The sequence below is a fragment of the Chenopodium quinoa genome, unplaced genomic scaffold, assembly GCF_001683475.1.
Source record: "Chenopodium quinoa cultivar QQ74 unplaced genomic scaffold, ASM168347v1, whole genome shotgun sequence".
Taxonomy (NCBI): domain Eukaryota; kingdom Viridiplantae; phylum Streptophyta; class Magnoliopsida; order Caryophyllales; family Amaranthaceae; genus Chenopodium; species Chenopodium quinoa.
In genome coordinates, this window is record NW_018743066.1 from 341496 (window position 1) to 369333 (window position 27838).

The 27838-nt window shown below is 40.0% G+C and overlaps 4 protein-coding genes across 5 annotated transcripts; 2 read left to right on the forward strand and 2 right to left on the reverse strand.

The window, feature by feature from the left end:
• Positions 1-1000: 1000 nt before the first annotated feature.
• Positions 1001-3455, reverse strand: LOC110731207 (trihelix transcription factor GT-2-like). 2 transcript variants are annotated; one of them, XM_021911048.1, is made up of 2 exons: positions 2637-3455; positions 1001-2321 (listed from the first exon to the last, which is right to left on the reverse strand). In XM_021911048.1, exons 1-2 carry the CDS (start codon positions 2695-2697, stop codon positions 1561-1563), a joined length of 822 nt encoding a protein of 273 aa, XP_021766740.1. In that variant the 5' UTR covers positions 2698-3455; the 3' UTR covers positions 1001-1560. The 2 variants fall into 2 exon arrangements, with proteins under 2 accessions (XP_021766740.1, XP_021766739.1); XM_021911047.1 differs by having other exon boundaries at positions 1001-2332; positions 2637-3450.
• A 2514-nt stretch (positions 3456-5969) lies between these two features.
• LOC110731208 lies at positions 5970-7917 on the forward strand. The gene is made up of 2 exons (XM_021911049.1): positions 5970-6435; positions 7293-7917. The coding sequence occupies exons 1-2, from the start codon at positions 6114-6116 to the stop codon at positions 7631-7633; spliced, it is 663 nt and encodes a 220-aa protein (XP_021766741.1). The 5' UTR covers positions 5970-6113; the 3' UTR covers positions 7634-7917.
• A 117-nt stretch (positions 7918-8034) lies between these two features.
• On the reverse strand, positions 8035-10016 carry LOC110731210 (acyl carrier protein 3, mitochondrial-like). The gene is made up of 3 exons (XM_021911050.1): positions 9647-10016; positions 8518-8718; positions 8035-8384 (listed from the first exon to the last, which is right to left on the reverse strand). The coding sequence occupies exons 2-3, from the start codon at positions 8713-8715 to the stop codon at positions 8193-8195; spliced, it is 390 nt and encodes a 129-aa protein (XP_021766742.1). The 5' UTR covers positions 8716-8718; positions 9647-10016; the 3' UTR covers positions 8035-8192.
• Positions 10017-24495: 14479 nt separating this feature from the next.
• On the forward strand, positions 24496-27678 carry LOC110731211 (SNF1-related protein kinase regulatory subunit beta-2-like). Its single transcript, XM_021911051.1, has 4 exons — positions 24496-25037; positions 25546-25724; positions 25825-25987; positions 27177-27678. Exons 1-4 carry the CDS (start codon positions 24855-24857, stop codon positions 27498-27500), a joined length of 849 nt encoding a protein of 282 aa, XP_021766743.1. The 5' UTR covers positions 24496-24854; the 3' UTR covers positions 27501-27678.
• The last annotated feature ends 160 nt before the right edge of the window (positions 27679-27838 follow it).

Sequence of the window (27838 nt, forward strand, 5' to 3'; positions counted from 1 at the left end):
ACAATGAGTTTAGCTATTTAGAGTTTAGACAACAAACCATTAGAAGCAAATTTATAATCATTCGCGGTGTGTGTGGTACTGTGGTAGGTTAGTTTCAGATAGATAGAAGTAATTATCTCTCTTAAAATGGTAAACCTGCTTTGTAAGAGCTCACACCCTCTTCTTTAATTCTTTTCACTTTCCATTTTCCATATTTGTTGAGCAAATGGTTTTTGTTTATATACATGCACCTACCCTCCAGTGAATTCCCTCTTACTATGATAAAGGTTAAATTTACTTTCAAAAGGACTCAGTGAGTCAGCTGTAAAACAGAAAAATTCGATTACAGGTACATGATAATTAACAGCTGAACACTATTTTCTCTGTCTAGTAAATTTTATCAATGAAAGACAACGGAAGTTGTGCCAAGGTCTTGATTATATTGCTCATGGCATCATTCATCTTGAGTTTTCCTTATTATATGCAGCCAGATCCCCCTATTATACTAGCCCTTCTGCTGTCAATAATCCCCATCTCAACCCTGTTCTACTCCTTTTATTTGGTGATATATGAGGTAACCAAGTTTAATCGCTACTAGCAATGCATTATTGCATTGCATCCATATGATTGATACTCACTAGTAAAAGATTCGCGTAGTGACTAGTGAGGGGAACATCAGGCATGGGTAGAAGACTCACCCCTTACCAGAGTACCAGGAAGGCTAAGATGCTGCAATGCAATTCACACACATATCGCAATCAACTCTTTAGATCTTCAATGTTAACATCAACCTTAGAAGCTTTTGTTATATTGTAAGTAGGTCAATGTCATTACATTAATCTAATAAAAATGCCTGTTATTTATTTATTTTGAGAATAACTAAAACATTTCAACAATGCCTGTTTTACCAATTATTAATCATGATAATCACAATGGTACCTGAGATTTTTTTGCATCAGAAGAGGTTTTTGCAAGAAATATGACGACAGATTTCAATTGAAGATTATGTCACAGCAAACAATGTCTGCATACAAAAGAAAAGCACTGAGCTAATTGTTACTTGATTTATGCTTAAAATAGCTTTACAATGCTTACCGGACTACTTAGCTGCTGAATGCATCAATCTAGTTGGCAGAAAATGAACCAGATGCATACAGAAAATGGTCAAAAGGACTAGCCAGCAACAAGCTGGGAAGAATTGCATTTTATCTATCCAATATCCTCCTAGGCATGCCTTGCTAATTACATCCGAGAAAAGTATCAATAATAACATGCCAAAGAAGTAAATAACCTTGCCCGCCCGAGCCGGAGGATACAAGACTGAGACTGCTAGGCAGTGCTGATGGACTGTGTTAGTCTGGGTGTTTCCAATGATGATCAATGAGCATAAGGCCAAAATGATTGCTTTACAGAATCTCCTCGTTCCATCTCTGTTAATGATAAAAATTGCAGCTAATAGTTGCTGAAAAAATCAAGAATTGGGAACTTTTCAGACCAGGAAGTTCCACTGCTTTGTTTTCGTAGCTCAGATAATTGGACAAGCCATATAATAGAATTCAAGTCCAGTACTAATGTAAGTTGTTATACATTTGCATTCTGTTCCGAGTGTTCATTGGTAGGAGAGTTTGATTTTGCAGAAGTAATAAGTCGATTTTTGTAGAGGGTTTCAAGCTCATGGAAGTATGGGCACGATTTGGCATTCTCGGAATATTTGTTTCCATTGGCAGTTGCCTTCTTGTAATACTTGTTAACATTCTCCCACTTCTCCTTGCATTTTCTTGCACTCCGAGGGGTGTATCCCATTTTAGCCATTCCAGCTGCCACTTCATCCCACACAGGAGCTTTAGCTCCAATAGTATGAAACTTGTGATCGAGAGCAGCTCGTAGAGTGATGAGGGCTTGCACCTCAGACGTCGGCCACCTCTTATAATTAGGATCAAACCTATCCTGTTCGGATTGGCCCAAGGACTGAGTATCAGCAACATTATCCTCCCCTGAAAAAACCTGGGGCAAAGATAGGAGGTCGGGAACCTGTAATTCGGAAAGCCCAAGAGCGTTGCGAATGAAGGAAATAAGAGCGACATTACGAGCAGCCTCCTGAGCTCTAATCTGGTGGTCTCTATTAGCACGCTCCAACTCCTGTTGGCGCCACGCTTCCTCTCTAAGAATCCTGTCTTTCTCCTTGTTTTCAATCATGTTCATCAACTGCTGGTGCATCTCTTCTTGCTTGTTAATAACTTGAGACATCAATCCTTGTAAAAATGACTCCATCTTCTTCCTCCTCTTCCTTTTCGGTTTGCTTCGCTCCTCCTCTCCCTTCTGCGCAGAATCATCACTACAATCTGAACAAGAACTGAATTCAAAACAATCAACTTAAATTCAAAATCAAAAATTAAGGAAACAACTTAATTTACTGCCACACTTAATACTGTGCCTGTGCCTATCTTTTATACAGACAATTCCAAACTTATTTTATATTGATGTACATTAAATGCTGATTAATTTACTGTAATCAGTGTTAATTGTTAAGTGCTGATGGTGGTACCCGGATCGAAATCCTTTTCCATAACTGTCTTTACACCAAATTATATACAGCAGCAGTTAAAAAAGAAAAGGAAAGAAGAGATACTACGTATATAAAATAAAAAAAAAAGGACCTGAAGGAGGAAAAGTCGAGGTTGGCAATTTGAGAGTTGAAGTTAGAAAGAAGGTGGGCATCCATGTCAGATTTGATCTTGAATAAGTGATGAGCAGAAGGTGAGGTGTCGGTGGTGAAATGGGGGAGGAAGGCGAAGTCGGAGGCGTTGGTTATGAGGAAGGAGGAGTCGTTGGATCTGATGGGACGGAGTTTCTGGGGAACAGGAGGCGCAGGATGAGGGTACAAGAATTGAGGCTCAGGCTGTGGCTGTGGCTGTGGCTGTGGGTCAGGGAAAGGGGTCAGTTCTTCCGAGAAACCGGCGCCGGATAATTGCCGGTCACTTGTAAACAGTTGATCCATATTAATGAGATCAAATTTACAGTAATACTAGTAGTAGTAGATTATTGATTGTGGTTAAAAAAATAAATCTGTGATTTAAACAAAGTGCGGCGGCTGGGGGAGAAATGGTAATGGTAGGGGTGAATGTGAATGTGAAAGCAGCTAGAAATGAATTCAAGGGTTGTTTGTTGGTAAAACCTTGCTATCCATTAATGGTAATTGGTAAATGAACATCATCTTTTTCGACTCTTGCTATCCAGAGGATCATGGGCCTGCCTTCAATCCATTTCATTCATTAAATTGTAGTCCAACAGACTTCAAGCGACTTGGGCTTCATTAAACATGTTCCAAAAGCCTGAATACAATCATACGTAGCTTCTGCTTGCCAACGTATCTGTTTCATTTCTTCAATTCTTCTACTACAACTTGATTCATAAAATCATAATACCAACTATTATAACGACAAACTATTCTAGCTTCCAAGGTCATATCATTGTGGCTGCTAATCAATTTTCTATCATTAGCCCTACATACTTAATTTGCAGAGACTAAATTAATACATGACTAATTATTTCTTTTAGGCTTGCTGCTTTGACCTACGGACCATTTCTTTGACAACTCCTACAACTATATTATATTCTCATACGTATGAATATCAACCTCTCTATTCAATATCTATCATGGTAATTTATTATAATCATTATTTATTACTACATCATATTTAATGTCATAGATTTACCTAGTAAAACCATATTATCTTACGGAGTATATCACTTCTTTCGGCTTAAGTTTAAAAAATCATCTTAGTTCATCTAAAGCTAGATTAGTTGACCTATTCTATAATTAAACTACAAGGTATATAGTAGACCATAATTTCTTACATCCAATTTCCTTTTTTATTGAAACCATATCCATTTATCTCATCTACAAGCGTATATACTATACTCGTCGTCGGTGGATATAGTAGCATAGCATCTAAATTTTGGGAGAAATGACTATAATATGGGAAACCTTAACCTTTGTTATTCATATAATTTGAATACAGGACAGATGGTGTTAAGATGTCATTTTAATTAAATCGTTTTTAACAAACAAAAAAAATCACAATATTTCTAAAAAATGTATAAGAATTATTAAATAGCCGTGAAGAAAAAGTTGATCGACTAAATAAGTGAGAAAATTTAAAAAAATAAAAATAAAAAAAATAAACTTAGGCATATGTAGCATACTTTTCAGAAGTTATATACTCGTAGAGTCGTAGTTTAGGTATGAATGAATTAAAAAAAAATAAAAAGACAAAAATGTAGTTAAGAGTAGTCCAAAAAGTCAAGAGCGTATGATCAGAACACCAAGTCTTAAGTCTTAACCTATTCCATTCCATTCCATATAACAGAAAAGGTCAAAGGACTGATACGTTATACGTGAAGACGGCAACCCTTCCACTACTAATTGCTTTAATTTGTTCTTCTCTTCCTCTTCTACCCAGTTGACGTGAACTGCTTTATTGTATTGTACTTCGAGAATACGTAATGAGATTTTTTTTTATTATTATTTTTATTTTTATTTTGGCGACTTTAATCACTTCTTAATTTTTATGGTTTTGTTATTCTTGTATTTAAAAGTAAGGAAAAAGGATACATAATTGAGAATAGAGTGAAAAGAGGATCCGAGCTGGTTTTTTTTTTTTAAAAAAAAAAAAAGAATCCGGGTCATATGACTATTTAACCTCATGTTGATAAGATCGATAAATCATCAACTAACTACACCAAGTTTGATATTTTACTTGTGAATACTTGATATAGGAGAACATCATGATATTTTAGGAGTACATCATGATATGGTTTAACTACTTCAATTATAAAGCAGAGTACATAAAAATAATAGGTTTGAATTTTAGATATGATTATTATTCTTAAGGTGTGAATAAATGCCTCCACTTTTTATTTGTGTTAGAAGGGCTGCTAAGCTCACTACTCAGCAGTAATTTTAGTTGGGTAGGAGAGAATTTAATGACCAATACAATTTAGATGCAAGATCGTTGGGACAGGCTTGAATTTTTGTAACACACTTTGGCTACTTTTTTTTAATTCATTAAATAAATTAATAAAGATACGTCTACGTGGCAACAGCTTATTTTCTGGGTTTGATTAAGAAACAAACAGACAAACGTGGTTCTCATTAAGATAAAACTGCTCCAAATACTTGTATAAATAATTCTATTACGTAGGGAAAAGGAGTTGGCTACCAAACCTTCCGTTACTCTTTCCTCTTCAACCTTTGACACTTATGTTTTTAGATACAAAGACTATTCTACCCCTCTTTCAATTTTCATTTTTTTTTTCTCATGATTATTTCATGCTCTATTTTTCTTATTAAAGATTAAGAAACAAAAAGTAAAATCAAAATGAATGATCCATATAATTTTAGTAAAACAAATAATCTAACTTATCAAACAAAGAGGTACGGAATAATATGACATATTGATTGAAAACGACAATTAGAATCAATTAAGTTCAACCACAAACTTATGAAGTACACCTCGTCAATTAACCAATTTTCTCGGCACGAAAATAAAATCACATGGATACTTTGTCGATTTTTAAAAAAAAGCTGAAGCATTTAACAACAATGGTATGAATTAACAATTGTATGAAACACTGATTGTTCTTTAACATTTATGTTGAAGTAAGGCAAATGTCATTTCAATTCATAAAGTCATACTGTAATAATATACGAGTAAAAGAAAACAATAAATCAAGGTAAATATCAAGGTAGAAGCTTGGTGCCTTGGCATTAATTTACTTGATTGTGATAGAAGAAGATCATCAATCTTTGCTTGGTTTCCTTACAACCTTCAGTTTTACAAGATTGTGACACTCGAAAATGACAACATACATTATTTTATTACAAGGGAAAAATATAATATTGTCATTTTCTGTTGCTAGAATTTTCTAATACGTAATTAACTAATGGTCAAAATTGTGTAAATACTAATAAACTCCAAGGGCATTTGTTTTATCACAAATTGCCTTATAAAAGGAAAAGGATGCAGCCAACTAAATTGTTGATTCCTTAGCGTCTAACAAAAACACTACTCGTATTTCCGACCGAGGAAACTCACACGAACAAACAGAAAACTAACGCAACCACAAAGAAGATGACCAAGTTTTGCGCCAACTGCAATCACAACATTCTTGTGATGTTGCTTGCAGCTCTGATATTTGCTTCAATGATAGTCAACTCTCAATGCCGCCCCATTGCCAGTAATGAAATCAAAGAAGAAGAAGATGATGATGAAAGTCTTGAGATGAAGTGGGTACTCGAGATGTCAAGCAGAGATGAGATGGTGCAAATGGCTGGGTATGGCGAGGAAAAACTCTCCACCGTTCTAATCACAGGCTCTGTTGTCTGCAACAAAGCTTGTTTAGCAGCTAAACATGGCAACCACCACCTTCAGCTTCCCCCACAGCCTATCTCAGGTAAACTTAAATCCTTATAGCTTTTAGTGCCTACTTGTCTCATGCATCTCTGTTATAGCTTTGGTCTAGCAAAGTCAAGATATAACCAGGATGCAAAAATGTGCATTATCTAATTACTGGTCTGAAAATGATCCATAGAATTTTTCTCTTTGATGATATAACTTTGAATAAATCCCCCCCCCCCATAACCCCCTTCTCAAAGAAAAAACAAAAAAGATGGCCCAAAATAAAATATTGTTTAATATTGTTTTCAAATTTTTTATTTTGATTGGGATATTCAATAGATGAAGAGTCTATTTACTGGGCATACTTAGGAATAAAGCTTCATACTTTGTTGAGAGAGGACTTTCGCATGGTGTGACATTCTACCTTGAAGTGCTTACACATAAATTAAGTCTTTTTTTTTTTTTTTTTTAAATATACTCATGAATATGCTTAAATTTGACATTGATATAATCAATGAGAAACATAATTCAATTAGAAATACTTTTCTGGGTCGTAGAGGTGCAAAGGTTCATATATTAGTGTAAAAAGAGGATTAATTATTGAGACCATATGTGCCAGATACTTAAGTGAAACTAACAGCATTAGTTTTAGCAATTAATTAAGCGGTGCTAAACCGAAAACAGAGTTGAAGACCTCATATAGGAGGCCCCTGCTATATTTTCAGGGGTATCCTTCCAGGCCTTAGACATAACAGTTATTGTATGTTAAAACAACTCTTGTTTAATATTCACCCGTTCCAAGCTTTTATTAAGACTTGATCAATGTTAGTTGTGTAAAAATCCTCATTGTAATCTTTTATTATTTTAACAGTTTATTAAGAAAGTGTACTATTCTATTTTCAATTTTCATAGGGGCCTTGGTTGGAGCAGAATGTCAAGCAAACAAGAAAGTTAAAAGTCCTAGTTGGGCTAAAGCTGTTACTGACGAATATGGAGAGTTCATGATTGAACTTCCCTCCAATCTTCATGGGATCCCAAACTTAGACAAGAAGTGCTCAGTTAAGATTCTAAAGCTGCCTAAGGATTCCCCTTGCCATCCATCAACTATAAAAAACAAAGAAATCAAGCTCTCTTCTGTCGGAAATGGAATCCGTACATATACAACTGGAAAGATAGAACTTTTGAATATAATGCCTGAGAAATCAGAAGCTTGCATGAAAGGACAAAAGGATGAGCAGGGGATGTCATGGTAGGTGGTATTTCAAAGTACAATACTGATGATTGAGATAAAAGGTATAATGGCTCACTCGGATGGCGCTGCAGTCATAGCAATGAGTCCCAGGTTTCAATACCACCAACTCATTTACTTGAAGTGAAAAAACAGCAAAGTACAATTACAATTTTTGAAGGAAAAAAAAAATGGAAAAAAAATATATATATACTTTGTATACCACTATGTATATTACATGTATATAGATGTAATTTTGTTGTAACTTTTGGTGATGTATCCTACGTATCATAGTGGATTGTCATGAGAGCTTTGATTTAAACTTTTAACACATACCGGAAGCCACTTTATATGAATAATGGAATAGCATACATGCAACATACTAAAAAGGGCCACACATTTGAACAAAACTTACACAGATAGCTAAGGAAAGAAACTCAATTTAGTGCTGGAGAAAAAAAAACTTGCATATACTTCGTATGAGTTTTAGAGAATCAAAGAGAACTTCCCAAGTCAATACAAATTAGAATATTAGATAGCATCTAGTATGACTATAAGATTCCATCATCAATACCTGGTAAATTTCAGTTATTCTGGGCAGCACTTTGCTTTGTTTCATCTAAAATATACTTGGCAACATCAGCACAGCAAGTAAGCTTATCAGCTTTTTCCTCAGGAATCTCAATGGAGAATTCCTGCTCGAAGGCCATAACAAGCTCTACTCTCTCCAAGCTGTCCAAGCATAGATCCTTTTGGAAATTAGTTGTTTCAGTTACCTGTTCTTGACAGGTCAAGTAGGTTGAGTAATGTAAGTTGTTCATGTATCAGAGGAAATTAAAATAATAATTACTCTAATAGAAAGTGCAAAGGGCAAAGACCGAGTCCAACATTAGTAACATTGATTCTTACCTTGGTGGTGTCAGTTTTATTGAACTTCTTCACCAAGCCAATCACTCGATCCATTATCTGGTCATCGCTGTAACCCGTAGTAGTACACAGTTGCCTGTTGAATATGTTCAGTAGACTTGCATTTTCATTAAATGACCAAGTCCTGAAGGAAGCATGAAGTCTAAAATGCCTCAAAATAGAGCTCTTTATACTCTGCATCTTCTGCATAACAAAATTCCCCAAAGAACACGGTATAAGGTTAGATAAAAACCAGAAATCATTTGTTTTTTGCTGAAAATCTTTCTGGATGCAGACATACAAGTTACAAGCAGGTTTATTAATTAAAGGGGTCACATGTTACATGGACTCTTCGTTTCACTTCAATTACCCAAGTTGAACCCTCGACTCTTGGACACTTTACTTTAAGTTCAAAATCGAGTTTTTTCACAAAATAGTCGAGTCAAACGCTTGGACATGAACCCGTGTGCCATGTCTGACATGGTTACCCGAGTCCATCTAACATAGATTGTAATTATAAAGAAATAGCCTTTCCCAAAAACCTCCAAGGCATTTTGAGCATAAACTAGATTCTTGGTTCATGCATTCGAACTAACCCAATTTCAAAAAAAAAGGCCTTCAGCTTTGTTGTATTATTAACTTAAGTTAATCAGCAATGACAATATTTCATTTTGTAACTTTACTGTGACTGTGCAACTCAACAGTTCTACACATACATGACAAAATTAATAAATGTAAATTATTGAATATAACAAAATGGTGGAGTTAAAGTAGCGAAGATAAGTGTTTAGTATTCATAGTCCATACTAAGTACTAACCAATTAGGTTAAGTAAACATGACAAAAATCATCAAAATGATTAACAAAGCAAAGTAAAAACAAGAAAATAACTACCTAAAGCTTAAAACTTTAAATTGATGAATGGGTAAGTGTAAACCCATTCTTATAAAAATACTTGGAATTTACATCGAAGATTACGAAAGCAAAGAATTGAGGGATGAATTGACTTGCTGATGAACTACAAAGCTAAGTTATTAAATGCCAAATCTTACACTAAAAGTAAATTAAGAATTAAAAAATGAAAATTAACGCAGAAGAGTAAAGCAAGATGTAAGAAAACGCGGGTTGAATACCTCTGAAGATTGTGTTTGAATGCTTTGCCTGGTAAGTGTTTGCGTTAATGCGTCAGAGAATTTAATTTAGAGCGACGACAGAGAGAAGCTTTGCCAAAGAGGAGATTGCAAGTTTTGCTTATTTTAGTGGGCCTAATTTCTTCTCCACTAAACTGCAGATTAAATGGCTCGACTGTAAACCCAATTACTCATTTAGTCCGTTCAAAATGTTTCAGTCCATCAAACTAGCCCAATAATCATATCTTTTTCTTTTCTTTTTTTTTTTTTTTACCCTCTCTCTTTTCCGACTGGTAACCAAAAGTTTAAATCTATAGTAATTCCTCCGTTTTTAAATACTTTTAGGTAGTCTTTGGGAATCAATATTTAATTTTAAATTATTCATTTCAATTCTTGGAATTGAAATTCTTATTTTTAATTCCAAAAATGGTGTTTGGGAAATTGCTAGAATTTAGATTCTAGGATTTGAAATTCTACATGTTGTTTGGATAGACTGGAATTTTAATTTCACAATTGTATTGTTTAACTAATTTTTTTGAAAAAAAAATAAAAAAAAATAAAATTCAAATCATATTTTCATACAACACTACTGTCAACAATGTCGTCCCTTCCGATGTTCTGAGAACTCCAATGGCAATTCATCAATGGCGACGCAACATTGCGAACTCCAATGGTGGTTCAACAATGTCTACGCGACACTGAGGACTCCAATTAGCTCAATAATGGCGACAAATTAGAGTGTCGATAACTCCAATGGCGTCCAGAAATGCAACTTGCCTGTTCTTGAGATGGTCTTCTCTATAAAATCATCGTTGTTTTGGGTGTTTTTGTCCCTCGGGAGAGTTACAACACGAACACTGATCCGGGGTGAGTTGTACCTGCAAAACAAACGGAGACACCAGTTGGGTGGTGCTCCACCTCCGACGCACAAGTTAGAAACTTGAAGGGAGAAAAAGGTGCGGAAATTTAGGTAGGGATCTGCTCGGATTCCAAGCTCAGAATGTCTCTATCAAAGAATAAATGTGTAATAAATGATCAAAAAACATCCCCCCGAAAAGAGGGATATCTCCCTATTTATAGGGTCTTTGGGATTTGTGCCCCTGATTAGGTCACTGTACCCTAATCAGTGGTGGGCTGCGCCGCTTTGCGGCTTTCTCGGGATTTGGGCCTGAAGGCCGCCTTTTTCCCTTAATTTCTGGATTGACACGTGTCAAGCAGGGATTGATCCACTTTGGGCCATCCTGAGGCTGACACGTGTCATCCTCTAATTGGACCACGTGGCGGGGTAAAATTACCCTAAACATTTGCCCCTCACAGATGTGACGTGGCACGCCACGTGGCATCTGTGACATGTGTCACACTCCGATTGGCGGTAATTTTACCATTAAAGAGTCACCGTTCACCTTCCGGGTAAATTACGGAAATGCCCCCGTTTTTACCCTCTATATATAGTCGTTTACCCTCATAATTTTGGTACGTTTACAAAAAAAATTCTAGAGAGAACTTTGAGAGAGCAGACGTCACCCGTTTGAGTCAGGTGCAAGCAAGAAAGCTCGTCTTCCAGAGACCCAGCCGGACCCGCCTAGTTTCAGATATCTCTTCAAAAGGTACCGTCTTTGCCTCTTTTAGCTCTTTTTCTTTTTTCACCGCTTGTACATATTTATTGCAATAAATGGATGCATCACCAACACACACGGCACAACCTAGGTTAGAGTCCAGCCGGTCACCAAGGACGACTGAGTTTAGGACTAGGAGTGCCGTCTCGGGGTGTTGGGACCACCCTTTGCCTCAGATTCCGACCAGTTACGTGTCTGTGCAGGACACAATGGCTCAGATAAAGCAGACGGCAATTGATCCAAATTACAAGAGCGAAGGCTCAGGCGGCCAAACGCCTGAGGGAGAAACGTCTGGTCTGGGAGGCCAGACGGCTCTGGAGAGATCCTCTCCGCGCGCCCCTTCAACTCCTGCTGATTCCTTCTTGGAGGAATGCGACCAAGGCGGTGACGAGGCCGCCTCTGCCCCCTTGAACCAAAGTGAGGAGGAGACGGAGAGCGACAGCTCTGCCTCTACCTCTGAGAGCAGTGACGACTTACCCCCGCTTCCGGATAGCGAGGAGGAAGAAAGGAAAAAGTGGAACGAGAAGGATGATCCCTTCAACATCCACGTCTCCTCCAAAGACCGGATCCAAATGGAGGAGAACTTACAGAATTTTACCCAAATACACCCGCTAGGAGACGGGTATAGAATCCGGGTGCCGCCTGAGAATGGCACCATCGCCTGGGAGAACGATGAACAGAACGCCAACAGCTATTTTGGCTGTTATGAGGCGGCGTTCAAGGCTGGTCTCCGCTTTCCCCTTCACCAGGCGGTGAAGGCAATTTTGAGAGGCTACGGCCTCGGAATCTAGCAACTTACCCCCAACTCTTGGACAAACATTCTGGGGTATGTTGCCGCCTGCGAGTTTCAGGGGCTTAACCCCAGGCGGCTGGAGGGTGTGGTACACTCTAACCACGCAGCCTCAATATATGATGACCTTGGACAAGGTCTCGAAGTTCGATGTCTGGAAGCACAGGTTCTACCTGATGTCAGCCCCAACCAAACGGGAAAATTATGAATTCCGTCCGTACAATAAGAATCCCGACTTGTTAGGCAGGAAGTGCGCTCTTCCCCGGATCCCAGAGGAAGATTTTAACAAGATAATTGAGGCAGACTTTTTCGGCCTCACAGACGCAACTCTGTCAACCGGGGAAACAATAAAAGTTCCCAAGAACTGGATCCCCAAGAGCGCCTGGCTCAGGGATGAGTGTTTCCTAGCCGCCTGCGGGCTAGGGCACATGTTTACAAAACGTATGCGCCTGATTTTATATCCGTATGTAGTATTTTTCTATCGAAATTGATTTATGATATTGACCGATTTCTTTCTTTTTGCAGAAGAAGCATTAAACATGTTGCAGTCGGAGAAAACTCCCAAGCGGTCTTCTGCAACCATCTGCAAAGATCTTGCGGAGAAAGCTGCGGCTGAGGTCAAGGCCAAGGTATCAATCGACTGACCCTTTCATAAATTGATCCTTTTAAAAATCATTTTTCCTGGGTGCTAACCTTAACTTTGGTTATTTTTGCAGGGAGGAGAGGTTGGAAAGTCGTTTGAGAAACAACTCAAACGGGCTAGGGAGGAGAACCCTGCCGTTCTCAACAAAATAAAAAAATCCACCTCTGCATCAACCCCTGGTGCCTCAGCCGGGCATCAACAGATGCGGATAGCGGGGCGACTCGAGTAGGTAGGCGGCAGCCTGTGCCTTGATCTTGTCAACCCCTTATCAGCAGCCGCGGGGTTCACCACGCCTGCAAGCGGTTCCCGCTTGGCTGGCTCTGAAGGTAAGAACCCTTTTGAATCCCCGCTTGAGCTGGGGTGGCCTTTACGGGTGAAATTCACTCTCAACAGACGTCATCTTCAGACGGTCGACAACAAATAGGTGCCGCCTTAGTCTCGCACTCATCACGTATTGATTGTGGTGCAGATCAATCTCCCCGCTGGCCATGCGTCCAGAAGCACGCCAAGGCCATGCTGGAAGCCGTCCGGAAGAGGGATAAGGACAATATCCCTGGGATAGAGACGTTCAATCTTGAACGCATTCTATCCCTTCTGGCTGAGGTAAGGAACTTGTCAATTCAATTTTGTTTTTTCCAAGTGTTTTATCCCGCCTGCAACACTTATATTGCCTGACTTTTTGCAGGCCATGTTGCGGGTGGACGGGCTCAAACGTCCTTATTCCCGAAAACGGGAAGAGATAAAAAGGGCCAAGAAGTCCGCCATAGACGCTGATAATATTTCTTTACACTCGACTATCGTAAATGAACTTGAAACTAAAGCAATAATTATGACACAGGTGTCTAAAATCCAGCAGCTGGAGTCAGATCTGAAGACGGCAAATCAGCGGGCGACGGATGCTGAGACGGCCAAGAAGGAGGTGGAGGAGGCCCAAAAGAAGGCGGACGAGAGCGCCAAAAAGGCTGGTGAGGCGCTCAAGAAGGCCCAGACGGACCTTGGCACACTTAAAGGTGTTTCCGAAGAGAACACCAAACTGAAGACCAAGGTTCAGAGGCTGGAGAAGGAGGCTGCTCAGGCTCAGATAAACTTTGCAGCAACCCTGGAGGCGGAGCAAAACCGCCTTGTTGCTGAGAGTGACGCTGACGATGACGCCCGGATGAAGATCGCCTGGGCTACCCTGTACCCGGACGTGGATTATGGCTCCTGGGCACTGGCTCATAGGTACGCCGAGGACGTGGTGTACTTGAGAGAACAAGGTGATCCAGAGCCTGCCTCTTTCGAAGCCTGGGTCAACTCCAACAACGAGCCTCCCGCGCCTGAGCTTCCTGGTCCTGGTGAAGCACAGGAGATACCCTCAGATGATGAAGAGAAGGAGGACCAGGAGGCACCGTCTGCAGGCCAGAAGTGACCATTCAGCGACAGTATGCCAATCTCTGCTTTTTTATTTCTTCTTTTATTCAGCGTCTGTATGCCAAAACTTGCTTTTTCCGGCCTGCGTGCCGAGTATCCTTGTATTTATCGGCTGTGGAGTCGTGTTAATTAACAATTTCTTTCTTCCGGACGGGGTCCGGTTATCATTTTAATCCACTACGACCGTTTGGTTGGGTGGACTTTATTAAATGCACCGACTGAGTCGGTTTTGATCATTTTGCATCTGAATTTTTATTTTGTGCAAATTTTAATTTTTCATTTTTGCCCAACTTATCAAAAGCATGCGGTGATTTTTCATTTTTGCCTAACTAATCAATAGTCCGGTTGTCCTTGCCCCTAGACGGCTGTGTGGTTGGTTTCAAGTGGAGTTGGTTGATTGACTTGAAAACGTCTGATGCTGTAAAGAGCATGATATGTTTGCAAGTCGATCAATCACAATAGTGATTGCCCCAAACCAAGTGCACAGCCGTACACCGACAGGCGTTCCAGTCACTACACAGACGGCGTTTGTCCGTCTAGGTAGAGATTTCATAGCCATTGAACGACTCTTTTGCCCCAATTGGGGTGGGAAGTGCAATTTTGGAATAGATAACCTAAGTGAAACCTTCAGCCGGTGACCGACTGATGCCCCATGGCATCCGGTATTTGGCAACTTGATCATTCTTCACATGTCATTTTGGTCAGACGGCTATGAGTTGACCAATTAGGTCGTTCAATCTTTGTCGTCTGCATGGGTACGTAGAACCGACAAATAGTCTGTTCTATGCGGCGATTGCACCCGAAGGGGTGTCGCCGGACGCCTTTGTCCATGTTGGGACAGGCGATTTTATAAAATGAGCAACCATCCGGCCATTTCAGCCTCTGGTCTTGTTTGAGACCGGTTGTATAGCCACTAAACGATTTTGTGCTTAGTTTTTAGTCAAAGTATTGACTTTACACTAAGTATCGAACTTAGTTTTTTTTTTTTTTTTTTTTTTTTTTTTTTTTTTTTTTTTAATAAACAAACGAGTCTGTCTGGGTATTAACCGGACGGACATGCAAATATTTGATCATACTAAGTATCAAACTTAGATAAATGGAGAATCCGCCTGAGTATTACCCAGGCGGATAGTCAAGCAGTTGAATAAACAAGTATCAAACTTAAATAAACAAGAGATCCGAGTATTACCCAGGCGGTCAAACAAATGTAACCCTCACTAAGTATCGAACTTAGTTAGGTAAATGGGGAATCTGCCTGGATATTACCCGGATGGATAATCAAACGATAACTCAATTTTGCAAACAAAGTCTGAATCTTCATTGATTGACTCGCTGTTTACAAAAAGTTTACATTCTCAGAAGTAATACTTTTTTAGATTGTCTACATTCCAAGTTTTAGGCAGGCGCCTGCCGTCTGGAGTTTCCAGGCGGTAGGTGCCGTCCCTTACTTCTTCATAGATCCGGCAGGGGCCTTCCCAATTTGGGGTTAACTTTCCCAGCTCATTGGCCCTACCGGTTGCCTCCATTTTTCGTAACACTAAGTCGTCAACTTTCAAAGGACGCTTGTGTACTTTTTTGTTGTAGGCTCTCGTCATTCTCAGACGGTAAATCTCATGACGCAAGGCGGCATTGCCCCTGCGTTCTGGGAGTGAATCCAATGTCAGGCGCATTGCTTCCCAGTTTGCCTCTTCATCATGTAGCATGACTCTAAGAGTCGGCTCGTAATGTTCGATGGGCAAGACAGCTTCAGCACCGTAAACCATGAGAAATGGGGTTTCACCGGTTTCCCCCTTTGCTGTTGTCCGGATGGCCCATAGGACATGGATTAACTTTTCTGCCCATAAGCCACCGGCTCTTTCTATTTTCTTCTTAATGCCGTCTGAGATGAGTTTATTGAAGGCTTCAACTTGGCCGTTTGCTTGGGGCCGGCCAACGGATGCAAAATAGCTTGAGATCCCCTGATCTCCCAACCAAGTTTTTAGCTAAGGCGTCTCGAACTGAGGACCATTATCAAACACCATGGACATAGGTACCCCATACCGGGTGATAATGTTTTTCCAGATGAAGGAAATCACGTCTGAGGTTTTGATGTTTTTTACCGCCTCAGCTTCTACCCACTTGGTGAAATAATCCACAGCCACTAAGATGTAGCGCTTTCCGCCTGGAGCAGGCGTGTAAGGACCTAGAATGTCCATGCCCCATTTTGCAAACGGGATTGGGCTGTGGATGGTCGTCAGATCAGTAGCCGGACGGTGAATGAGTTTGCCAAATTTTTGGCACTTGTCACATTTCATCACCAACTCCTTGGCGTCTGCCTCAAGAGTGAGCCAAAAATAGTGTCATCTGGCTCTGACGGCTATGGACTTGCCGCCTATGTGAGAGGCGCAGAATCCCGAGTGCAAGTCTTCGAGAACTTTTTTCCCCTTTTCTAGGGTGACGCACTTCAACAAAGGCTTCAGAAACCCCGCCTTGAAAAGTTCTCCATTTTTCAACTCGAATCTTGCAGCTCGCTTTTTAAGGACGGCTGCTTCCGGTGGCGAATCAGGAAGTGTGCCGTCTGAGAGATAGGCCCGGATTCCATCCATCCAGGTAGAGCTTCGGTCCAAAATTCCAACGGGATCCTCATAGATGCTTCTCTTTTCCAGAACTTCCCAGAAGACTGACCGAGGCGTATCATGGCAGGCGGAAGACGCCAGTTTTAACAATGCATCCGCCTGATTGTTTTTCGACCTAGGCACCTGATTCAGCCGGAATTCCTCAAGTGCCTTGGTCTCTTCTTTGACTGCCTAAAGATATTTAATCATAGCCGGATGAGTAGCCTCGTAGCTTCCCTCATACTGGCTAACAACCAATTGAGAATCAAAGTAGGCATCAATTTTCATAGCCCCCTGCCGCCTTACACATGCGAATACCGGCTAGTAGGGCTTCATATTCCACCTCATTGTTAGAGGCCTGAAATTTGAAGCGTAGTGCATACTCAAATCTGTCCCTTTCAGGAGACTCGTAGATTACGCCTGCACCACATCCGTTCTTTGTAGAGCTCCCGTCTACATACACTTTCCAAACCTGATCAAGATTATCCTGAGCCACTGGACGGGTCATTTCAACAATGAAGTCGGCAAACGCCTGACCTTTCACTGCCTTTCTTGGTTCGTAAGTGATTTCAAGACTTTGCATTTCAATAGCCCATTTTAACATTCTCCCGGATGAGTCCAAGGTAGACATTGGCCGCTTGAGTGGCTGGTCGGTGTAAATCACCACCGAATGCGCCAGAAAGTAGGGCTTCAATTTTTTGAAAGCCATATACAGAGCAAGGCCAAATTTCTCAACCATGGGATATCGGAGTTCAGCATTTTTAAGAACATGGCTAATGAAGTAAACCGGGAGCTGCACGCCGTCTCGCTCAACAAGGAGAACGACACTGAGGGCATGATATGCGACGGCTAAGTACATGTACAACGTCTCCCTAGGTAAAGGACTGACCAACCTAGGTAGAGAATGTAAGTGCTCTTTCAACCTCTGGAATGTCGTCTCAGCATCATCCCCCCATTCAAATCTGGTCTTCTTCCTGATTTCTTGGAAGAAGTAGAGGCACTTGTCGCCTGACCGGCTGAGGAACCTCCCCAGGGCGGCCAGACAGCCGGTAAGTCTCTGCACTTCCTTGACATAACGGGGTGACTTCATGTCTATCACCGCCTGTATCTTTTCAGGGTTAGCCTCTATCCCCCTATGATCAATCAGGAATCCGAGAAACTTCCCAGACTCAACACCAAAGACGCATTTCTTAGGATTTAACATGACCTTATGCCGCCTGAGGGTGGTGAATGTTTCTCGGAAATCAGCAAGGTGATCCGTCTGGAGCTTGGATTTGACTATCATATCATCAATGTACGCCTCCACATTCCTCCCAATCTGATTAATGAAGACCGTATTAATCATCCGTTGGAAAGTGGCAGGTGCATTTTTCAAGCCAAACGGCATCACAGTATAACAGAATAACCCCTGTTCAGTGACGAAGGCCGTCTTCTCTTGATCTTTCTTCCATAGGGGTATCTGATGGAAGTCGGAGTAGGCATCCATGAAGCTCATCAAGGCGTGACCGGCTGTAGAATCGACCAGACTGTCGATCTTTGGAAGCGGGTAACTGTCCTTTGGACACGCCTTGTTGAGGTCTGTGTAATCAACACACATGCGCCAGGTCCCATTCGTTTTCTTAACAAGGACCACATTGGCCACCCAGTCGGGAAAATTACAAGGCCGGATGAACCTGGCGTCTAGCAGCTTTTTGACTTCGGCAGTTGCCGCTTGATTTCTTTCCTCACTGTGGTTTCTTTTCTTTTGCCAGATGGGCCTCTTTTTAGGATCCACGACGATCTTGTGGACAGCAAGATCCGGGCAGACACCTGGCATCTCTTCCACTTCAAAGGCAAAAATGTCTTTGAATTCCTTCAGCAGAAGGTGCAAATCCGCACCCAAAGTAGCATAAGCGACCGTCCCTACCTTTACAGTACGTTCCGGACGGCTGTCATCTAGAACGAGATCAATGCTTTCACCAGCCGGTTAGGGACGGAGCTCATCAATCTGACCGTTCACCGGTCAGTGATTGCTATTTTTTCTCTTTCTTTACCTCCACTAGTAGAGGTGCCTTTCTTTTCTTTCCGGTTGTTGGTGGGGTAGGCACTAGATCGGCATCCTTGACATTGTCAAGGTCAATTGGTTCCTGACCGCCTGAGGTCACAGACTCACAGTGTCTCTGACGGCTGAGAGATAGCACTCCCGGGCCGTCTTCTGATCCCCATTCAAGGAACCAACAGAGCCGTCATCCCTCTCATATTTTATGAGCATCAGAGACGGGATGATTACTGCCTTGGTTACGTTGAGGGTTGCCCGGCCAAGGATAATGTTGTAGGCGGTTAACTCCTCAACGACCAAGAATCTGACGACAATATGTCGTCCCTGGCCTTTCTCCCCCAGCCGGATGGGCAAGTCAATTCTTCCGGCTGGGTAGACCATCCCACCCCCAAAACCAACCAAGGGGTGGGTGACCGGATGCATGTTGCTGACATTGTATTTCAGCTTTTGCAAGCACCGGAGGCTGATGATGTCTGATGAGCTGCCGGTGTCAATAAGGATTCTTCCAACCAGCTGGTTGGCAACCTTACATTCAATGACGACCGGATCATCATGCGGGCAGCGGACACTGCCCCTGTCTTTCTCAGTGATCAAGACGTCTGGGAAGGAGGTGCTTGCAGACGCCTGCTCATCATCATCCTTGTCCATCTTTCGGAGATGGCTCTTGGTGCCCCGGATGGTAGGGCCACCACAAGAGAACCCGCCTGCTATTGTGTAGACCGGCTCCTTATCGGTATCCGAGCTACTAGCAGGCTGGGGGGTAGTCTTGGAGGACTGACCCTTGTTTTTCTTTTTTGCCCCGGCTGGGGACTTAGAAATGTAGGACTTCAACAACCGTTTGTCAGCCAGACGGTCCAACGCCCGCTGAAGACTGAAGCAGTCGTTGGTGTTATGGCCGACCTCCTTATGGAACTGACAGAATTTATTTTTATTTCGTGACTGGACAAAACTCTTCATAGGATTCGGCTTCTCAATGGACAGCCGGTCCTTTACCTCCATGAGGATGGAGTTGCAGTCTTTGTTAAACTCGTACTTGGGGACGTACGGTTTAAACTCTTTCTTTTTCTTCTGGGACGGCTGGTCAGAATCATTAACCGCCCAGATTTCTTTTCTTTTCTTGCTCTCTTCTTTACTTTTGGCCGGCTGAGCAGACCGGCTGTCTTTCGGTTTGTCGGACCTTTTGGAGTCCGACTGGCTACCAGGCGAGCAGAGGTCGGTAGCCTGGATGTAGCTTTCCGCCTCCCTCAGGGCCGCCTGTAAGGTGAAAGCCCCTTTTCTGACTAGGTCGAACTTGAAGGTCGACCCGTCTCTCAGACCCTTGAAGAAGTCTGTAAAAGCTACTTCGTCAGACAGTCCTTGAATCTGAATTCTGATCCGATTGAACCGCCTGACGTAGGAGCGCAACCCTTCTCTCTCTCCCTGCTTAACAGTGCTCAAATCAAGGCTTGTTTTCTTAGCAGGGATGTTCATTGAGAAGTTGGAAGCAAACAAGATGGCGAGCTTCCTGAAACTATCGATGGACCCAGCCGGCAAGTTGCCAAACCACTGTTGGGAAATGCCCTTCAGTGTAGCCGGGAAGCACCGACACCAAGTGTCATCATCCAACCCCTGCAGATACATGAGGTTGGTGTAAGCCATGAGGTGGTATTCCGGATTGGTGGTACCGTCATAGGTACCAACCAACACATTCTTAACCTTGGACGGTTGAGCCGCCTCGGTTATCTCCCGGGTGAACGCAGAAGGTTGTTCACCCAGGCGTAGCAGACGAAGCTACCAGTCCAATGGCTGGACATTTTGGTATGTCGCCTGACCTCCAAAGAGGGCCGGCTGTATGAAATGAGGGGGATACTGGCCGTAGACCTGAGTAGGAGCATACGGTACAACTCCAATCATATGAGGGCCAGAATGGACGGTATTACCGCCTGTCTGACTCTCATGCAAGGAAGATGCATTCCCGGCCGAGGTATTGTTAAAGCTGTCAGGAAAGTTTGACGTAGAAGCCGACTCAAACAGCTGCTGATTTCTCTTCCAGTTGATGATCTCCCGGGCATCAAGAGATGACTTCTTACTTCTCACTGGCTGTTGAGTCCGGCGGGAGTTATTGTTATTCCCTTTGGGAAGAAGAATTTTGGACCAATCAATGGTCCCGGCTGCCTTCTCCTTTGGATGAGGAGTGGGCTGCCGATCTTTGACTGACTTCCCCTTTTCTTTTGAGAAGTCTTCTTAGCCGACTGACCTCTACTTGGGCCAGCCCGGCTCTGGGTGATCAGCTATTTAATTTCACCCTTGAAACTTGTCATGAATCTCATAAGCTCGTCCCGAGTGACAGGCGCTGATCCAGCTGCCGTTTGGGTTTCCCCTTCCGGCTGCCCAGGGGGTCTACTTGCACCCGCCTGGGAGGCACCCCGCTCCAGAGTCTCTCTGGGCCGGATGCGCTTGATTCTGAGAGAGCCGTCTTCGGCTGTAAAGGTTTCGACCTGAGGATCTTCATCCTCATAGTCTGTAAAGACTTCTGGGTCTTCACCCAGACAGTTAGGGGGTGGTACAGACTCTTGAACCATCTTCGAGGTACTCTCCCCACAGACAGCGCCAAATGTTTTGGGTGTTTTTGTCCCTCGGGAGAGTTACAACACGAAAACTGATCTGGGGTGAGCTGTACCTGCAAAACAAACGGAGACACCAGTTGGGTGGTGCTCCGCCTCCGACGCACAAGTTAGAAACTTGAAGGGAGAAAAAGGTGCGGAAATTTAGGTAGGGATCTGCTCGGATTCCAAGCTCAGAACGTCTCTATCCAAGAGTAAATGTGTAATAAATGATAAAAAAACGTCCCCTCGAAAAGAGGGATATCTCCCTATTTATAGGGTATTTGGGATTTGTGCCCCTGATAGGTCACTATACCCTAATCAGTGGTGGGCTGCGCCGCTTTGCGGCTTTCTCGGGATTTGGGCCTGAAGGCCGCCTTTTTCCCTTAATTTCTGGATTGACACGTGTCAAGCAGGGATTGATCCACTTTGGGCCATCCTGGGGCGGACACGTGTCATCCTCTGATTGGACCACGTGGCGGGGTAAAATTACCCTAAACAATCGTTGTCTTCTTCGGCGAAATTAAGGTTAAGTTCATCATCAGTGCTTTGTCGGAAATTGGAATCCCTAGTTTTTTCCGACGATGAAGGTTAAAGCAAGGAACCATGAGAGAGAACTTTTATTTGGTAGAAGAGAGGAGAGAGAAAATATGAGTAACTTACCTAGTAAAAATAGAGGAGAGAGAAGTTGAAGGTGAATAGATCACATCACTTGGAATTGAAAGGACATATGTTGAAGATGGATTTCAAATTCTTTGGTGTGGGTTATTTTTGATAAGTGTCTGGAATTCAGCCAAATTCAATTCCAAATGCTTTGAGTTTCCAAACAGCTCAATTTGGACAAATCCAACATTTGAAATGAAATGACAATTCCCAAACAGACCATTACGATATTTAAGAAAATTGGACCTCATATGATTAAACAATGTAACATTATTCAACCGGTCCTTTTCATCTCCTTTTGACATTAAAATAATATAGCCTTTAATTTAATACATATATTGATGTTTTTTTTTTGTTCATTTTCTACAAACTTATTTCTTACAAGTTTATTCAATTCTTTTTTTTTTTGAAATAAGTTTATTCAATTCTTAACTCTTCTTTTCTTTTATAAATTGTTCAATTTTTCCCGTAAAACATACTAGAGTGTACCCGTGCGATATATATCACATAGTAAGATATTAAAATGAATACAATGTAGGAAGCTTTTTTTAAAGGAAAATTGTGGAACTTATGCTAGCGTGTTTTCTGTGAGCTGTAACACTGTAGGGTTACTGGTAGAAAAATTTTCCAAAAAAAAAAAAAAAAAGATTGCACCAAATTGTAGGATTGGGGTTTGGAGTGATGTGGTTAAGGCCCTGTTTGATTCACCTTAATTTTGCTGAACTGAAATTATTTTTACTGAACTGAACTTAATTTTACTGAACTGAAATTATTTTTACTGAACTTAAATTATTTTTACTGATTTTCGATTATAATTCTTCTTTAAGAAAACTGAATTTTACTGAACTGAACTTATTTTTACTGAACTGAAATTATTTTTACTGAACTGAAATTAATTTTACTGAACTGAACTTATTTTTACTGAATTGAAATTATTTTTACTTAATATTATTTTTTTAAGGTGAAGAGAACAGGGCCTAAGTGTTACAAAAACGACTCTACAATTATATACTACCTCCATAATTTATTAGTTGACACATTTTGACTTTAGCACTATTTACACACCTCCCTTTGACCATGTTTTGTAATTCATATGTAAGGAAAAATATAGTAATGTGGGATCTTCTTAGATTCGTCACAATGTATATTTTCATAATATCAACTTTTATAATTTTTTCTTATCGATAATTAAAAATATTAATAATTTAATTTGTGCATTGACAAACGTAACTAATAAAGAAACGTGTCAACTAAAAATAAGGGAGGAAGTATTAGATTACAAAAAAAAAAAAAAAAACTATATATACTTCTATATTAATACATTATTATTTCTCCGTAGTATTTAAAAACCATCATCTTCATCATGCCACATGTAAACTTTATTTTTCACCAATGCCACATCTCACCTCACCTTTTGATTAAGTAATCTCCTTTCTCATATTTTTTAAGGAAAAAACACTAGCTTTAATTCAATTTATGTATGAATGTTATTTTATTCATTTTCCACCAACTTAATATTTTCTACAATTGCATTCAATTTTCACCCCTTCTTCTCCTTTATAAACTATTCATTTTCAAATTAAAACATATTATAAAATAAAAAATTATATTGCAAACATATAATTATCTTGTGTATTGCACAAGCTAGAAGGCTAGTTATATATTATACCTATGAACAACCCGTGTATTACATGGGTCAGAAATCTTGTTTTACTTTAGAATACAAAGGGAGTATTTGTTTCTTTTTTTTCCTTACTAAAATAGCTAATAGCTAATAATTATTTAGCAAATACTTTTACATAAAAAAGTCAATTACGACTCACTAATGTAAACATCTACCAATATTTTTAAAAAACTAATTACAATTAACTAGCCAAAACAACCAATGTAAACAGATAATTACAATCAAGTAGTGAAAACAGTTAGTGTAAACAAGTAGTCAAATGAAGTAACTGTACACTTTAAAATAAGTTATACAACCATGTAATATTTTTATATTTCATGTGTATAAGAAATTATACTCCAAAGAGTAAAGTTTCATACCTTAAAATAGAATTAGCAATCATGAGATTACAAGATTGACATTTTTGCACTCCACAAACTATGATAGATCTTACACTCTTTTTATAAAGAATATGATAAATCTTATAGCAAAATCTAAAAAAAAAAAAAAAAAAAAAGTCATCACGTATAACAAACTGGTACAATATTATTTATCGGTCTCTTCCGATTTCATCGATCTAACAATTCCGATTGTAGCATAACCAATCAAATCAGTGTACCTTATTTACAAATTTTCAATCTTCAATTCGGACGGATTAATCAATATTAACACCAACAATTATAAAATTATTAATCTAATAAAGATTTTCCAAAGAGAGAAGAAAAAAAGCAAAAAGGTAAAAAGGGTTTAGATGGGTTGGTTCTCCTCTCCTGAAAAAACAACCAACCAAGGATCAGAAAATGACATTCAGCCTTTTTTCATAAGATTATGATTTTATGATATGAACAAATTCACATTTTTTTTTTCATTTTGTATTTCCCCTAATAATATTCTCTCCACATCTCACTCCTTTTTATTGTTTTTCTCTCTCCTCAATCCATCCATCCATTCATTCATCCTGATGATTACTATTAAATGATGATTTTAATGGAAGAAGAGAGTGATTAGTATGATCCCCACCCACCTTCACCTTCTTCTTCCTTCTCTTAACTCACTACTCTCACCACTTTCTATTTAACCTTTTTTTTTTTGAATTTTATTTTCTAATCTTTTGGGTTTATCTTTTTAATAACCAACCAGTTATATATTTTTTTTGGAGGGGAATTTAATTGATTAGATTTCTAGGTATAATACTCCAAAATATATAAATTAATGGGGAATGTTAATGGTAGAGAAGAAGGGAGTCAATCTGAATCAGGGTTAGTAATTGAAGAAGAAGAAGAGGAAGAAGAAGAAGAGATTGTTTGTGGGGTTTCACCTTCTCCAGCTCTCATGACTCACTCTCCACCTCAAAGTCCTAGAACTGTTCAATCTCCTCTTAAATTTGCTCCTCAGGTTTTTAATTCCCCTTTTCTTTCTCTTTGTTTTTCTTATTAATTGATTTTTTTTTCTTGGGTTTTCTAGTTATTTGTTACTCATAATTTTCTGGGGTTAGATGTGCTGTTTTCAGATGTTTAATTTTTGCCTGTTTTTCATTGGAAATTCTACTTGTACTGAGTATGCTTTTACAGTAACTGATGTTTTATTGCCCTTTTCTTGAATTATAGTACAATTGTTTGTAATGCTGTTGATGAATCATGCTTTTTATTAACCAAATTCCAATAATGTTGCAAAAAAATTAAAACTTGGTGCATTTAACTATTTCATTGAAGCTTATTTGAGATTGCAGTTAATAAATCATGGTTAAGCAACATTGTAGTTTGAGATTTCGTATGTCCTTTTTTAGTTCTTTAGGCTTTCTTGCTTAATTAGTAGGGGTATTTTTTTCCTTTTTCTGTGTAGGGTTATAGAATAGCCTTTTTCTCTGTACTTATGGTTGTTTTGTTTATGTGATTTTGCATAGCCTCCCGTGGCTCCGATACAAAAACCGGATGACCTGCATATCCCGAATCCAACATGGTTACAGTCATCGCCGCCTGATGAAGAAATGAGTTTCGAGCAAGGAATTCCTACTATGTTCACTTGGAGTTGTGGTGGCAAGGAAGTTGCTGTGGAGGGTTCATGGGATAACTGGAAGACAAGGTTCAAACTTCTCCTTGGATCTTATTAATTTGTATGACAATTGTGGTGTGTGATTCGAGCCGTTCTTGTCAAATCTTAACTAATTATCTTTTGTGAACAGAAAACCACTACAGAGATCAGGAAAGGACTTTACTCTCATGAAAGTGCTGCCATCAGGAGTTTACCAATATAGGTTTATTGTTGATGGTGCGTGGACTTATTCATCCGATTTACCGTGGATCCAGGACGAGACTGGAAATTATTACAATGTTTTGGATTTGCAGGTATATTTTTTGTTCTGTACACTTTTTTTTCTTTTCGAGATTATCATCATGAAAATGCAAAGTTAAATGTTCTGAGATGAAATTCAAGTTTATTATGATAAGCTAACTGAGGTGTTATTGCCAATGTCATTTGATCTTCTGTATGAAACTTTACTTGTGGGTCGGCGTTTAGTCAGAGTGATCGCTGGTGTGAAATTGTGGATTGGTGCCTATATATTTCCCCTCTATTTTAGCCTATTTCAACTCACTGTTCTTGTATGATGCTTATTTAGTTATGTATGATAAATTAGCAGAATCCTTTTTAAAAACTAGTTTCTTATCCTGTTAACTTTACCCTTATTATTCATGAATATACACTTAGAGCAGGAACCTGGAGATCTATATGACCCAAAAAAAAAGGGGGGGGGGTGGGGGGTTAGTTTTTATTCCCTTACTAGTTACTACAATTAAATGACAAAAAAAAAAAGTTAGATCTCATAAGAGCAGCTAGCTCATTATTCTTCTGTGGAAAGAGATAGTAACGTCAACTATCTCCATTTTCCACCATTGAGTTATATTGTCATATAAAGTTTTGCCTAGTCTGTGGTTTTGAAAGCCAAAGGCCATCTTTATCAAATGTCCTATGAGATTCTCTCTTTCAATCTATCTATCTGCTTGTTGTTCAAATTGGATATTATTTTCTGTGATGCTTCTGTTAGTGCCACGAGATGTGCTGTATCATCACAGCTAAGACGGTCACTAGTGATGTGACTTCAGTCATGAAGAATATATCTTTTCTTTGGGGATATTATTAAGGAATCTTTATTAGAATGGACAATGGAACAATGAGCCTGCACTCTGCAAGTCCAATTTGGTTGTAAGCCGAATAAACCTTATCTATAGCTTACGAAGCACCTATCGAGTAAAAAAAAAATATTCAAGAAGCTTGGATTGATGAGGATAAATGCACAATTGGACTGAGAGGGATGCCACCAACTAATTTATAGATCTCAATTTAAGATGCTATTCCTGCCTGCAGAACATATTATTGCAAATTTCTTCTGTCGCTTAGATTTCCAGAAATTGTTTTATGCTTGATGACACTAATCTACTCTCTCCATCTCTTGTTCATTCTAAGTTGACTAAAGTTTAGGGGCTGGTTTCTGCTTAATTTTGTGATTCACCAATGGATTCTGATGAACAAATGCAGGATTATGTCCCAGAAGACACAGAGAGCATATCGGGATTCGAGCCACCACAATCTCCAGATAGTAGCTATAATAATACAGAACTTAACCAAGATGATTTTGCCAAGGAACCACCACTTGTTCCTCCTCACCTTAACATGACCTTGCTTAATGTACCTTCTCTATGCACAGAGGCGCCACCTCCTTCTCTTTCAAGACCTCAACATGTGGTTCTTAATCATCTTTACATGCAGAAGGGAAAGAGCGGTCCATCAGTTGTCGCACTTGGCTCTACACATAGGTTCAAGTCCAAGTATGTGACTGTTGTACTCTACAAATCTCTGTAGGGATGTGTTTTTGAGATATTATTTAAATCTATAGAGGGTTGGGTTTAGTAGTAATGGTGAGGATAGATCAGAACAATGTACTGTAACGTTTCTGGATGAAGTAGACTATAGAAGGCGCTCAAGTACCAATTTTATGTTTGCTTCAATTTGACAACCTCTTTGTTCTCTTTAGTCTTTAGCTTGCTTTATCTGGCATTTCAAAACTTTTTTTGGCAATTTTTCCATCTGATAACCACACTAAGCTCTACTAGTGGCGTTATTTTTAGATCTAATGGGGGCGACATTAAGTTGCAGCAATTGCTCTATCTGCCATAAATTGCATTTTGCAAGTTTGGAAG

Excerpts from the sequence above, each read along its gene's own strand:
- LOC110731207 (XM_021911047.1), bottom strand. The coding sequence starts at position 2,977 with ATGGATCAACTGTTTACAAGTGACCGGCAATTATCCGGCGCCGGTTTC. Across the intron at positions 2,333-2,636 it reads CTCGACTTTTCCTCCTTCAG|TTCTTGTTCAGATTGTAGTG; the intron begins GTCCTTTTTTTT and ends TTTTGAATTCAG.
- LOC110731208 (XM_021911049.1), top strand. The coding sequence starts at position 6,114 with ATGACCAAGTTTTGCGCCAACTGCAATCACAACATTCTTGTGATGTTG. Across the intron at positions 6,436-7,292 it reads TCCCCCACAGCCTATCTCAG|GGGCCTTGGTTGGAGCAGAA; the intron begins GTAAACTTAAAT and ends CAATTTTCATAG.
- LOC110731210 (XM_021911050.1), bottom strand. The coding sequence starts at position 8,715 with ATGCAGAGTATAAAGAGCTCTATTTTGAGGCATTTTAGACTTCATGCT. Across the intron at positions 8,385-8,517 it reads ATAAAACTGACACCACCAAG|GTAACTGAAACAACTAATTT; the intron begins GTAAGAATCAAT and ends TGTCAAGAACAG.
- LOC110731211 (XM_021911051.1), top strand. The coding sequence starts at position 24,855 with ATGGGGAATGTTAATGGTAGAGAAGAAGGGAGTCAATCTGAATCAGGG. Across the intron at positions 25,038-25,545 it reads CTCTTAAATTTGCTCCTCAG|CCTCCCGTGGCTCCGATACA; the intron begins GTTTTTAATTCC and ends GATTTTGCATAG. Across the intron at positions 25,988-27,176 it reads ACAATGTTTTGGATTTGCAG|GATTATGTCCCAGAAGACAC; the intron begins GTATATTTTTTG and ends GAACAAATGCAG.